Consider the following 15212-nt stretch of genomic DNA (forward strand, 5'->3'; position numbering starts at 1 on the left):
GGGTCACCAAACTACCACCCCAGGGGGAAACACCAACCCACAGCCTGCTTTTATAATAAAGTTTTATTGGAACACAGCCATATCCACTCACTGTCTCTGGCTGCTTTTGAGCTATAATGGCGGAGTGGAGTAGTCTACACAGAGACTGACTGCAAAGCTGAACATATTCACTCTCTGAGCCCTAATAGAAAATATTTTCCCACCCTGGTCTAGGGGAATGAAGGCACGGAGCCTAGAGGTGACACCGTGATATGTTTGGGAGAAATAACAACAAAATAGCTGACATTAATTGAGCACGTACTGTGTGCCAGCCACTGCTTGGGTGCCTGCATTATTTCACTTATTCCTCTTCATAGGTCATGTTATAGGGAAGACTTGGGAAGGCCCCCTTGGAATTGGAGAGTAGCGGGCAGGCCTGTTTCACATGGTGCAGGGGGTGGTGGGGCAGAACCTTGAGGGCCGCGAGAGGAAAGTGCAGGGTCATGGGGAGACATAGAGGGTGTCAGAGCAAGGGAGGGACCACCTGCAGGAGAATGGGTGTGCAGGGTGTTTGTGCAGGGGAGATCAGAGTCTCTGGGACGCCCTTGCCACACCCAGGTAAAAGGTAATTAGACCTTGGCTGCCTGCCAGGAGGGCGGGTTGGGAAGGAGTGTTAGGAAAGTGGGAGAATTGACAAAACAAAGTCAGCTCTCCTTGCCCCATTTCTGGTTTTTTTTTTTTTTTTTTTTTTTTTTTTTGGTACGCGGGCCTCTCACTGTTGTGGCCTCTCCCGTTGCGGAGCAACAGGCTCCAGACGCGCAGGCTCAGCGGCCATGGCTCACGGGCCCAGCCGCTCCGCGGCATGTGGGATCTTCCCGAACTGGGGCACGAACCCGCGTCCCCTGCGTCGGCAGGCGGACTCTCAACCACAGCGCCACCAGGGAAGCCCTCCTTGCCTCATTTCTGATGTGGGCACCTTTATCCCCATAAATCCATTTCCTGAAGATCTTCCACACCAACTCACTGGGGACGGCTCCCCTTTCCCCTTCCACACCTGCTGCATTACTCAATCCCCTGTAATCCCAATGTCTTCGTTGCATCATATTTGATGCGATGCTTTTAAGGCTTCTAATGGGTACTGCCAAAGGAATGATTATGATGAGGATTTTCCTTTCAGGAGTAATTACTTAGGCACAGACACCTTACAGAGAAAGCCACTGAACTGGGCTGGCTGTAGAATTTACAGGGTGCGGTTCAGAACGAAACCTTGGGACCCCTCGCTCAAAAATAATTAAGGATTTCAAGACGGAAGAGCATTAAGCCAAGGGCAGGGCCCTTCTGAGCCGGTGTGGGACCCAGGTCACATGCCCATGTGGCTGGCCCTGCCACTAATTCTTATAAACCATCCGTGGGGTGTTTGTTCACCGGTCTTGCTCTCTGCTTGTTTGCCCTTCTAGTGTGCCCCGGCATGGATATCCGGAATAACCTCACCCGGCTGCACGAGCTGGCCAACTGCTCGGTCATCGAAGGACATTTGCAGATCTTGTTGATGTTCAAAACGAGACCTGAGGACTTCCGAGACCTCAGTTTCCCCAAGCTCATCATGATCACTGATTACTTGCTGCTCTTCCGGGTCTACGGGCTGGAGAGCCTGAAGGACCTGTTCCCCAACCTCACGGTCATCCGGGGCTCCCGCCTCTTCTTTAACTACGCGCTGGTCATCTTCGAGATGGTTCACCTGAAGGAGCTTGGCCTCTACAACTTGATGAACATTACCCGGGGCTCCGTTCGCATCGAGAAGAACAATGAACTCTGCTACCTGGCCACTATCGACTGGTCTCGCATCCTGGATTCCGTGGAGGATAATTACATCGTGCTGAACAAAGACGACAATGAGGAGTGTGGGGACATTTGTCCAGGCGCTGCGAAGGGCAAGACCAACTGCCCTGCCACCGTCATCAACGGGCAATTTGTGGAGCGGTGTTGGACGCACAGCCACTGCCAGAAAGGTACGTTGAGGTTTTGGGGGTTCTAAGCCATTTCTCGTGGCTTGTTCATTATAAAGCAGCTGGAGACATTCACTAGCTCAGGTGGTGGCAAACCGTTTTTGCAAAGACTCAGATGTTAAATACTTTAAACTTTGCTGTCTGTATGGTCTCTGTTGCAGCTACTCAGCCCTGCCATTGGAGCGGGAAAGCAGCCACCCTGCAAGGAGGCGCAATAAACAAGTGGGCGTGGCTGTGTTTCAATAAAACTTTATTTACAAAACCAAGTGTTGGGCCGGATTTTGCCAACTCCTGAGCTAGATGGTTGAATGTTCCTCTTGCTTGAGAGACCAGATGAGAATGGGCTTTACTGTCAAAAGCAAAACAAAACAAAAACAAATGTGTTTCTTATCTGATTCTAGAAGTATGACTGCTTGGGGTAGACATTTGGAAAAAGAACTGTGTAAAGGATAAAAGCAAAACACCGTTATTTCACAGTTTTGGGGGGATACTTCCTGCTAGTGGCTCTGCTGTATCTGAATTTAGTTAACTTTCTCTGTCGTTGGGCATTTAGATTATTTCTAGTTTCCACAAAGAGGGATGAACGTTTTGGTGTCGAAGCTTTATCGAACATTTTTTTTTTTTCCCTTCGGGTTTTGCTCTTCCAGAAGTGAAATTTCTGGGTCAAAGTTTCTTGATACCGATTGCCAAATGGCTTTCCGGAAACGTACCAATGGGCACTCCTCCTAGCATTGGCTGAGAGGGAACACCTTGGCTAGCTTTGAGTGTTGTTTGAAAAATCTTTCATAATTTACTGGAAGGAGGAGCTGGTGTGTTGTCATTGTTTCTATTTGCATTTCTTTGATTGCTATCAGGGTTGAACCTTTTAAAACATGTTTATTTATCATTTGGGTTTTCTCTTCCTGTTCATATCCTTTGTCCATTTATCTTTTAGTACCTTAGTGGTTTTTGAAGTATTAATCTGCATGTTGTTTTCATAGCGAAGACTGTTAACTCTTTACCAGTTATGTTTTCAGGTGTTTCTGTTCAGGTGTTTTTGACGAATATACTCTGGCTGTCAGTTGCCAGAGAAGCTTAAAATGTTTATGGAGTTCAGAGCTGGGTTTTTGCATGCCTCTCATTATTTTATGCTTAGAAAGTCCCTTTCTATCCATAAAACGAATGTTTTTTTCTTCCAAATTTTCTATCTTAACTTTAATTATTATCATTAAAAAATTTTTTGTCCCGGGCATTTGGGACCTTTTTGTGTGCGTGATTCAAAAGGGTATCCATTTCCCCCAAAATAACTAGTTGGGGTTTCAACCCCAGGTATTGCAGAAATTTACCTGTTCGTCATCGATTTGGGGTCTGTTTCTGGGTATCCATAAATATGTCTGCCCTTCCTTGCACCGTGGCTGTTACTTTTCTAATACGTATAGTTTTATAATGTTTTGATATCCAGGAAGTCTAGTTCCACACACACACTCGTTACTTGTTTATTGTTTTATTGACTCTTTTCACACGTTGTGAAATTCCCTGGGAAGACTTAGCAAATGTGAGATGGAGAAAGTGGGGGGGGGAGGGGGGGCTTAAGGGTTGTATCACAAAAGATAAGGGAAGGGAGAAAGGAAGGTCTTCTCACCTGAGCCCAAAGCTATGGGGAAGCCACACAGGGTGAGTCCTGAGTAGAATCTATAGACTCAGCAGGGAGGACTCCTTCGAGCCCCAGGGAGTCCTTCCATTCTGTGAATGCTGGAAGGGAGGAAACAGGAGGTGAGAGAGTGGAGACCTCTCTTTTGAGAGGGCGGTTGGTGAAGGAAAAGAGAATCTGGTGGTTTGTAGATATAGGAGGGAACGATGATTATTATATTGTGGAAAAATCTTGAGAACGTCGGTAGGTCAGGGACGCAGAGAAGCCAAGCTATGACCAAGAAGAAGGATCAAAGCTGGGACAGAGTCTTGGCTGAAGTGGAGGACCACCCGTGGGTTTGGAATTTCATAGAACAGGGAGACTTCGAGGTGGGGGTGGGGGTCGGGGTGTGGGTGAATAAGTTGGGTGGGAGAGACCATTCAGATGAATTTGGAGGTGAGGGAGTGGTGTTCTCTGATGGTGAGGGGAGGAGAGGCTGTGTAGGACCTACCATGTTACAAGGACACACAGCTGCAAGGAGAGCCCTGTTATCTTTGTTTTAGAGACCAGAGAGGTTACTTAACTTGCCTAAAGCCACACAGCTAACAAAAGATGGCTGGGGTTTGCACCGCATCTGAGACACAAAAATAGTGTGTGTGTGTGTGTGTGTGTGTGTGTGTGTGGTGTTGTGTGTGTGGGTGCCCCCTCTGTTTAAAGACGGGTGAGCTACTTCTAGCTGGGGTACCAGGGAAAACAGTGAATAGTCTTTTATCTCAATGCTCCGTTTTCCAAATTCAGGTTCTTGTTTGAAATGCTCCAGGCTTACATATCTTGAGATATAATTTAAGACATTCCTCTGTGGATTTATTTCTGTACTCATTTTAGTCAAAATATCCAGGATGGTATTATCTGCAAAAATGTCCCTGATGTTTTGAGCAGGTTTTTTTATTTAAAAAATTTTTTATCTTGTGCTTTTGAGAGCAGGACTTGTTTTGCCAGCACTGGGGGTTTCATCACTGAAGAGGGTGTGGTTCTGCACGTATGGCTGTGGCGGAGACCTGCCAGATACCTGTTCCTGGCATCTGGCATCGATGTTTGCTCCTGGTTTGTAATCAGTGGTGGTGTCCTCTAGGGGAAGCATTGTCCTGTCCTGGTCACAGATGTCAAGAAATGATTGTTTTTTGAACCTACACTCTTGTCTATCAAGTATAACTCAGCTCAGGCTTTTTTCCCTTTCAATTTCTTTAATTGTGGTAAAATACACATAACATAACGTTTACCATCTTAACCATTTGAAATACACAGCTCAGTGGTATTAAGTACATTCATACTGTCGTGCAACCATCATCTCCAGAACTTTCTCATCTTCCCAAACTGAAACTCTGTCCTCATGAAACACTGACTCCCCATCTCCTCCCCCAGCCCCTGGCCCCCACCATCTACTTCCTGTCTCTATGGATTTGACTTCTCTAGGGACCTCGTATAAGTGGAATCATGTAGTATTTGTCCTTTTGTGTCTGGCTTATTTCACTGAATATAATGTTCTCATGGTTCATCCATGTCGTAGCAGGTGTCAGAATTTCCTTCCTTTTTAGGGCTGGATAATATGCCATTGTATGGATGGACCACATTTTGTTTATCCATTCTTCTATCAACGGACACTTGGGTTGTTTCCCCCTTTTGGTTATCGTGAATAATGCTGCTATGAACCTGGGTGTACATTTCTGGCTTTTAAAATGCTTATGTTTCTTTAAATGTTTATGTTTCTTTAAATGCTTATGTTTCTTTGTTGCTGTGGCTTACACATCATTTCATGGGATTTTTGAAATCTAAACGGACCAAAATGAGCCTTTAGAAGATACCTCCCTGTCTTAGGAAACAGACACAGACCTGTGAAAACTATCTGGCAAGTCCTCAATTCCCCTAGAATCCTCTCCAACACCTCCTTGAGCCATTTTCTTGCACGATTGCCAGGTTCTGGAAACATCTAAGGTCTGGTCAACATTTGGGATGAAGGTGTTGGGTTGTCCTCTGAACCCAGTTTAAACATTCTCTAATATGTCCCTTTTTCCACCTGATCCCAAAACAATGCTGCTTTTGGCAGAGAGAGAAAAAGAAGGTTCTCAGTGGTGAAAGTATTTAAAAGGAAAGTCACCGCGGTGTAGGTCTTGAGATGCTTCTTCTCCATCACTCTGTCTACATATTTGGGGTGGAGATGCCAACGGAGGCCAAATGCAAGGAGCCTTGGATGGGCAGAGTGGAGATGGAGTCTTTGTGAGCTGGGTCACAAAATGTGTTTATTGTGAACCTACTATGTGCCAGGTATTGGGGTCCTCAGGGCCACAGTAGGGACAAGCCCCTGCATCCTTGGAGAGGACCTTCTGATGGCAAATATAGACATTGAATATGTGACTGAATGCACTTGTAGGAAGAGTTACAAGAGGGGGATCTGTGGGTGAAAGCATGGGATGGAGCCCTAAACTAGTCTTCAGAAAATATCTCCCCTCCCCCCACATAGGTGTGTCATAAAGACCCGAAGGTCAGCCTCACTGGAGCCGTTTCCAAGTGGTTACGAGAATTGTTTGGAGTCCTGTTTTGCCGGTCATGGCTCATGAGCTGGACCAAACCATTGTTTCCCCACCTGAAGAGTGAGGATAATTATGGCACCTGCTTGTCAGGGTTGCAGTTTTGGGGGCTAAATGAAATGATGCACGGGGTACACTTATCCCAGCCCTTGACACTTTGTGAATTTTCTGGAAGCTTCTCCTAGATGCCATGAGTCCACTACCCTTTCTGGGCAGACCAGCCACTGGGTAAGTGTCTGCCAAAGCTTGGCTCCATTTCTGACTTTGGTCTTGGGGCAGGCAGAGGAAAGCCCACCGTGTGACCTGCTGATGAGAGCTGGGTGCTCGGACCTGTGGCCCCAGAGGGAAGATCACTGTGCTTACCTGGTGCCTCAGCTTCTGAGGCTCTGGGGACCCCAAGCTCTGGGCTTTCGGTGGGGGGGCGGGGAACAGAAACCACAGGACTTGCTTGACCAGCTGCCCCAGGAAAACCCACTGGCATTTTTTTTTTTCCCCTGGGAGGCCACCCCAGCTGCTCGCTGCCAGTTAGAGGGGTGGGTGAGTCTGGGGCACGATGGGTGCCAGGAAACTGGGCGTTGATGCCACATACGGCAGGAGCAGGAGGCAAAGAGAGGTGAGTCTCTCCTTTCTGAGTTTGAGTTTCCATCCATGTTTCAGAGTCTCTGAAAGCTGAGGTGCTCTATTTATATTAAACACTACCTATTTAAGTGCATGTACATTCTCTCTTGAAGGGTTTGCTTTTATTTATTTATTTATTTTTAAAATTAATTTTATTTATTATTTATTTTTGGCTGCGTTGGGTCTTCGTTGCTGTGCGGGGCTTTCTCTAGTTGTGGCGAGCGGGGGCTACTCTTCATTGTGATGCGCAGGTTTCTCATTGCGGTGGCTTCTCTCGTTGCGGAGCACGGGCTCTAGGTATGTGGGCTTCAGTAGTTGTGGCACACAGGCTCAGTAGTTGTGGCTCACGGGCTTAGTTGCTCCGCGGCACGTGGGATCTTCCCGGACCAGGGCTCGAACCCGTGTACCCTGCGTTGGCAGGCGGATTCTTAACCACCGCGCCACCAGGGACGCCCGAAGGGTTTGCTTTTAGACAGAGGTTTGAGCTTCAGATTACAACTGTTCTCCCCTTCTTCCATTTTTCTTTTTTTTAACTTTGCCTTTGGTACTATAGTAATCGGAATCTTCTCGACAGTGAAGGCTCGTTTTGTGCCAGACACTGTTCTAAGCGCTTTGCTTACCATACTGCAGCAAGTTCTCCCAGCGATTCCTCCTTACAGATGAGGTCCTGGAGGCCCCAGGAGATTAAGCCACTTGCCCAGGGTCACATCGCTAGTAAGTAGTAGAGCTGGGATTTGAACCCCAAACCCAGGTATTCTGGCTCAGAATCTGAGCCCTTAACCGTCGTTGTGCTTTCCTAGCTCATTGTGAAAAGTTGGGGAACTGCAGAGAACAAAGAAAGCTGGGGTGGGGAGATGCCCTAGAATTTGCCCCTGCCGACATTCTGGCTGCTTTTTCCTATAGCCCTTCTCATCCCCTCTTTTTCTTTTCTTTTTTTTAAAATTAATTTTTATTGGAGTCTAGTTGATTTACCATGTTGTGTTAGTTTCTGCTGTACAGCAAAGTGAATCAGTTATACATATATCCACTTATACGATACGATATCCACATATATCCACTCTTTTCTAGATTCTATTCTATTCTATTTGCTGTATAGCAAAGTGAATCAGTTATACATATATTCACTTATACGATACGATATCCACATATATCCACTCTTTTCTAGATTCTATTCCCATAGAGGTCATTACAGAGTACTGAGTGGAGTTCCCTGGGCTACACAGTAGTTCTTATTAGTTATCTGTTTTATATATAGTAGTGTGTATATGTCAATCCTAATCTCCCAATTTATCTCTCCCACCCCTACCCCTTGGTAAACTTAAGTTTTCTACATTTGTGACTCTATTTCTGTTTTGTAAATAGGTTCATTTGTAGCATTTTTTTAGATTCCACATATAAGCAATATCATATAATATATATTTTAAAATTTTATTTATTTATTTTTGGCTGCATTGGGTCTTCGTTGCTGTGCGTGGGCTTTCTCTAGTTGCGGTGAGTGGGGGCTACTCTTCATTGCAGTGCGCGGGCTTCTCATTGTGGTGGCTTCTCTTGTTGCGGAGCACAGGCTCTAGGCACGCGGGCTTCAGTAGTTGCGGCACGTGGGCTCAGTAGTTGTGGCACACGGGCTTAGTTGCTCTGCGGCACGTGGGATCTTCCCGGACCAGGGCTCGAACCCGTGTCCCCTGCATTGGCAGGCGGATTCTCAACCACTGCGCCACCAGGGAAGTCCCTGGAAGTTTTTAAATGAACTTTATTTTTGGAGATGATCAGATTTTGTATAGCAGGAAAGAACAAGAGCTCTAGAGACTATGTTTCTGAGCCTCCCCTACCTTCCCCGAGATTGATGGTAAGTTGTCACGGGCGTCTGTAGAAAGAGAGAGATTGTTTCAGATTGGAGTGGTTGAAGAGATGTGGTTTGGTTTGGGTGGTAAATGATGCTTAGAAAGAGGGTAAGGGGGAAGGGTGTTCCAGATGGGTGGAAAGGCGGTGACAAAAGCACAGAGGTCTTGTGGGCAAGAGTAAGGAGGTTGCCTCATGCTGTGAAGAGAGGCTTGTGCCCTCGTGTGCTCTGAGTGCCAGAAGTTTACCTGCAGGTGTGATGGAGTGATCACAGAAGTTACATTTGGGGCTATGTTCAGGATGTGTTGTTTCCACTGATATTGAGTGGACAGTTGTGCTGAGCCAGGTATGTTGCTGGGACCCCAAAGTCCTTGCTGAGCCTGGGACAAAGTCAAAGAAATAACTCTAAGGAAATAAGCTAGGCAGGCAGAAAGTGTTTCAGTAGGCTCATGGATGCACTGAAGAATGGTAGACCAGTTAGCCTCATAGTCACCTGGCATCTTGGGGACAGTACTATCCAACAATTTATTAGTGAAGGTACAGACTTACAATTCTAACAAGTGCTTGGCTTCCTGGAGGAGACATAGGGATACCCATTTAGCTACCTTTTCACTTAGAGAAATAAATCGACCCAATCCTTTGGAAGAAGGTAGGGTGGGGTTAAATAATTATGGAAATGTGGCTGTCTGGTAACTTGGTAACTGCTCTGACGAGTTTTTCTTTTTCTCCCTCCCTGATGAAATTCATTGACCAGTTATTTCCCACTGTGACACCAGACCCTTTGTCAGAATTAAAATCTGTTCTTTGTGGCTGAACACCTGAAATGCCCCAGGGAGGTCCTGTGGACCTCAGCTCCTGTCAGGCTGGGAGCCCAGATGCTCTTTGTGGTCAGTACTTCTCTCTCCACACATCTGTGCCTGATAGAACATTCCCTTTCCCAGTAAAAGAGAACTGATGTGGGTGGTGGGGTTTGAAAATTGTATCCTTTATCTCTTCTCCCCTGTCTCCATCTCCCCTCTCCACTCAATCTCCCCACCTCCCCTTCCCCCTCTCCCCTCTCTTTGTCTTGGACTTAGAGTCTTTGCTAGCTCAGGCTAAATGTCTGCTCACACTTAGAGATAAATAATGTCGAGAGCGGGAAACAAACAAACAAAAAGAATTGCTTTCCTCTGGGACCCTGTTGTCTGTCATGGGTGGGGCCATCTGAGTAGCAGTACATTGCGCCACTTTCCTCCAATTCCAGGTTTAGGAAAGTGGATTGAGGTCTCCCAACCCAGACTCAAGTCACAGGACACAGAGGCACAGGATGAAGTATGGTTATCAAATTGGCTCTGGAGGGGCAGCTGGTCGATAAAACCCACAGCTGTCAAATGCCTGGAGGGTTTTGGGTAAAGGATCATTTGACCTTTATATTATACAGTTTTTTTTTGCATCTTTTTTGTCCCATCAAGGAGGGTCTCGGGTCTTGAATGATGGCTGCAGTCTAGGAAGGGGGTTTGATGGACAGGCTGTACCTATGGAGTGTTTCCAAGTGCTCACCTATGGAAGAAACTGTTTTCTTTGGAAGATCTAATAAGGACAGGGTTTCAAACCCTGGCACCTAGTCACTTTGACACCCAGTGTGTGAAGCACCAGCATTGTTTATCGACTACTTGCAACGCTTGTCCGCAAGCAAACAGGACTCTTGACACAGGTATCTCATTAGTGGTGACAAGGTTAAGGTTTTCATGTGCGCAGAGAAATCGGATATCATAGCAGGAGATATGCAAAGCAGGCTTGACATGAAACATTCAAGATTTCTTTTCTTTAAAAACAATCTTTTTCACTGTAGTAAAATACACATAAGATTTAGTATTAGTGACGTTTAGCACATAAGCCGTGCTGTGCAATCATCACCACTATCTAGTTCCAGAACTTTCCATCACCCCCACAAAGAAACTCTGTGCTTTTAGCAGTCACCCCCATTCCCCCTCCCACCAGCCCCTGGCAACCGTTAATCTTCTTTCTGTCTCTGTGGATTTACCTGTTCTGCATGTTTCATATAAATGGAATCATACAACCTGTGGCCTTTTACATCTTGTGTCTTTCACTACCTGTGGTTTGGAGCTTTTGCCACATTGTAGCATATACTGGGACTTTATGCCTTTTTCTTGCTGAGTAATACTCTATTGTATGGATAAACCATGTCTTGTTTATCCATTTACCGACTGACAGACATTTGAGTTATTTCCACCTTTTGGCTATTGTGAATAGGGCTGCTACGAACATTTGTGTACAAGCTTTTGTTTGAATACTTCTTTTCAATTCTCTTGGGGGGATATATCTAGGAGCAGAATTTCTGGGTCATTTGGTAGTACTATGTTTAAGTATGTTCTATGTCCTTGTATAGAGTCAAGGTTTCTTTCTTTTCCTTTCTTCCTTTTTTTTTTGTTTTTTCTTTTGGTTTTATTTTTTTAAAAAATCATTTTAGGGACTTCCCTGGTGGTCCATGCTCCCAATGCAGGGGGCCCGGGTTCAATCCCTGGTCAGGGAACTAGATCCTGCATGCCACAACTAAGAGTTTGCATGCCGCAACTAAAGATCCTGCACTCGGCAACCAAGATCCCACGTGCTACAACTAAGACCCGGTGCAACTAAATAAATAAATAAACATTCGATTATCAAAGAACGCACAGATTCAGAAAACCGCACAAACCAAATGTACACCCTAATGAATTTCTTTAAAGCAAACAACCTTATAACTCACCTCCCCCAGTTGAGCTGTAGTACTTTGCCAGCAATCCTGTCTCCAGAGACCCTACCATGGTTCCCATCCCAGACACAGCCCCCTCTCTCTCCCTAAAACGGTCACTGTCCTGTCTTTTCTACTGGTCATTTCTTTCTTTCTGTATAGTTTTATCACTCGAGTGTGACTCTCTAGACAATATAGTTTAGTCTTGACCATTAAAAAAAACGGATATATCTCTTTGGGCCTACAGCAGTGATTCCCTTGGTGATTTTGCCCCCCCACCCCCACCCCAGGGGACATTTGCAATGTCTAGAGATATTTTTGGATGTCGCAAGTTTTGGGGGGTGGGTACTACTGGCATCGAGTGGGTGGAGGCCAGGGATGCCGCTCAAACCCTACAATGCAGATAAAGCCCTCACCACCTAGAATGATCCAGGGCCAAATGTCTTAGTGCTGAGGGTGAAAACCCTTGTCTACAGGTTCCCCCTCCATCCCTTTCTTTTCTTTCCCTTCTTCCTGTTGGAGAACTGGGCGTTCCATCTGGGGCATGTCCCCCAGTGTGAATGTTGCTGACTGCTCTCTCATGGCACAGTTCGGCATGGTCCTCTGTCCTCTGGACCCAGAACCAGGGTCAGACTCAGGTTCTATTCCTTCAGTGGACTTTATTTAACACCTGCCCCACCCCCACCCCAGCACTATTTGCGACAGACCATTTTGAGAGGTGATCATTTCGGCCACTTCTTCTCTGGAGCATGGCTATGGGTGGTGGTGTGCTCTTCAATCATTATTTTTTTCTTTTTCAAAAATCTGAAAATCTTGTTATGTAGTCGAATAGTACTCACTGGCCTCCCTTTTTCAGTTTGTGATAAACAAGGCACAGACTGAACTTTGTAACAAAACTCTGTGTTCTTTACCAAGGCAAGTTTTGCTAAGAAAATTATTTTTATAAGCGAGGGAGGTATGAAGGTTATTTGCAGAGGAATTTTACAAGGGCGAGAAAAAAAAAAACCCAAGAAGTTGACCTCAGGATTTGTGGTTGTACAGAAGACAGCATAGTCAGAAGACCTTTAGAGACATGTCAGAAGTAAAGCAGTAGGTGAATCTGCGAAAGGAAAGATGTCCCACGTAGGGATGAGTTTGATGGAGAAAAAGCTGGAGAATTGTCTTAAAGAGGCCCGTGTGGTTCAGATGAGGGCGTAATTCTTCATGGATTTTCACAGTTTCGAAAGGATGTCTTTGTGACCCACAGGCCTGGTGCACGGCCTGACTTGATTTGAGGACTCCTGGCCATTGGGAGGGTTATATTTATGCGATAGTGTCTCCTATTGAGGAATGCTAATAACAGCAGTGGGCATTTGGTAGAATGAAAAATAGGAGATGCGGGACCTAAAGTGAAGGATATGTTGGCCCAAAGGTCTTGGAAGGAAGGAGGAAGGAAGCTAACATAGACCCAGTTCATAAGAGTTACAAATTCAGAATCAAAGAAGTCTGAAAATGACATCAATTCTTTCCCTCTTGATGAAAAGTGCAAATGTTGCCTATACAGAGGTCAACGAACGTCTAAGTTTTTCCTGACTCCATGAAGTAGCTCTAGGAAGGGGTCTAGCCAGCCGGGAGTGGACAATGTTAGTCAGTTCTTCAGAACCTGTTCTTGCTAGCTGAATAAGTGTAGCATGGCATTGTTTTGTAAGCAGATAGGGTAGGGGGTCCCTGGACAAAGAGAGCCAGGGATGGCTTTCTTGACACAAGAGAACCCATTTTGGCCTAAGCCCTTTTGTGATTTAAGCCCAGCTGTAATGCTTACCTTGAATAGGTCTCAATAATTAATAATTTTTTTTTTTGGCCGCTCAGCTTGCAGTATCTCAGTTCCCCCGACCAGGGATTGAACCTGGGCCACAGCAGTGAAAGCCTGGAATCCTAGTTACTAGACCACCAGGGAACACCCAGCAATTAATGATCTTAAGGGAGGGAATGCAGAAACAAGGGAGGAACAGTCAAGAAACAATAGTGCAGCCTTAGGGCAGGGTCCTGGTTCCTCGTAATATACATAGGTATATGTATATTATGAGTTCTGCAGGAACTAAAGCCCCCACCCAGGTGGATGATGTCCCGACTTCAGCCAACTAAAGCTTGGACTCTGTCAACCTTTGGCCCAATTCTATCCGGAATTCTCCTCTGCTCAAGTCCCCTCATAGATATGCATGTACCCTTAGCTTAAAACTTCCCCAATTTTGCTGTCTGGGGAGACACTGCTTTGGGAAAGATCCCCGGTGTTCTCCTTACTTGGAGCAAGTAATAATAAATTTCTTTCTTCTCCCGATCTTTGGCTTGGTTGTGTCCATTGGTTCAACACCTACCCAGAGGGGAACCCAGTTTTCGGGTAACAAATTGTCTATTTGTTTTATTTTAGAGGACGTTTGACTGGGGCGTTCCAGTTTGGAGGGCTTTGCTAGGCTTGGTCATAACCCTCATGCTCTTTTCCCCTTAAGGTCTTATCATCTTTCAGTTGCCACTGCTCCTGGGTGGGTGAATGGGATTCAGGGAGGGTAAGGATGTTGAGGGTCCCACCTTTGATGGTGGTGTGGGACCAACTTGGTGGCATTCTAGAGCTGTGCTGTCCAAAAAGGTAGCCCCAATAGCCACACGTGGCTAAGTGAAAATGAATTAAAATGAAATAAAAATGAAGCATTTCTCCCTTGGTCCTACTCACCACATTTGGACAACACAGACGTAGGACATTTCCATCACCACAGAGAGTTCTATTGGGTAGCACTGCTCTGAAGCATTTCATTTCATGGTTAAAGACAGCTCCAGAGTCAGACAAACCTGGTTTTGAATCTTGAGTCTATTGTGTGACCTTGGACTTGCTCTTCTCAGCCTCTGTTTCCTCATCTGTAATGAGGAAATGGTAAGGGAACCAGCCTCAAAGTTTTTTCCTTACTTTTAACTGATACCTCTTCTTTTTTTTTTTGCGATACGTGGGCCTCTCACTGTTGTGGCCTCTCCCGTTGCGGAGCACAGGCTCCGGACGCGCAGGCTAAGCGGCCATGGCTCACGGGCCCAGCCGCTCCGCGGCATGTGGGATCTTCCCGGACCGGGGCACGAACCCGTGTCCCTTGCATCGGCAGGCGGACTCTCAACCACTGCACCACCAGGGAAGCTCTGATACCTCTTCTTTTGATAAAAAATTTTAAAATCCCATTCCTCTTCTCTACTTTGAGTTTGATTTTTTTCCCCCTTAAAGATAAGGTATAACAATGAATTTTCTTTCGACCTTTGTAAGCCCTTGAGAGTCTCTGGAATAGAGGAAGGAGTGTCTTAGGAAAGTTGAACGTAACAAAGAGGCCATTATAGGGACATCTGAGCAAGAGGAACAAGGAAGGGGTAGGTGTGTCGACTGGGGGTGAGAGTGTCATCATGTCTATGGGTGACCAAGAGTGAGGAATGTGTCAGCTCCTTCTCGGCTTCTCCTCTTTCTCTGGGGAACAGGGAACAGAGTGCTTTCAGTGCAAGCAGAATAGAATGGGTGTGGGTAGAGAGGAAGTAGACGCAGGATGGATAAGGGAATGAGGGAGGGAACCTCAGCCTGAGTTTGTCTTCCTGGCTCAGCATTGAGCACCAAATTCAGTGCTGGCTGTCAGCTGGGATGCTTTGTTTTTTCTCCCTGCAGAAAAGACATCAATGTTTTCTCCCTCCCTAGCTTGGGTTTGGATCCTATGATGGTCTCCAGCTTCCAAGAGCAGCAAGAGATCAATGCCCAGCCCTCAAGTGCTTTTCAAATCTCTTTCTGCATCACGTATGCTAATGTTCCGTTGGTCACAGCAAGTAACATGGCTAAGACAAGCTTG

At 46.0% G+C, this 15212-nt stretch overlaps 1 protein-coding gene across 3 annotated transcripts in view; it reads left to right on the top strand.

The window, feature by feature from the left end:
- Positions 1-15212, top strand: part of INSR (insulin receptor) — a 126074-nt gene that overhangs the window by 15767 nt on the left and 95095 nt on the right. For all 3 annotated transcript variants that reach the window (XM_065874766.1, XM_065874767.1, XM_065874768.1), the window contains exon 2: positions 1437-1988. In XM_065874766.1, the coding sequence (XP_065730838.1) occupies positions 1437-1988 (552 nt within the window). The remainder of the gene's footprint in view (positions 1-1436; positions 1989-15212) is intronic.

Source organism: Phocoena phocoena, chromosome 3 (genome assembly GCF_963924675.1).
Source record: "Phocoena phocoena chromosome 3, mPhoPho1.1, whole genome shotgun sequence".
Taxonomy (NCBI): domain Eukaryota; kingdom Metazoa; phylum Chordata; class Mammalia; order Artiodactyla; family Phocoenidae; genus Phocoena; species Phocoena phocoena.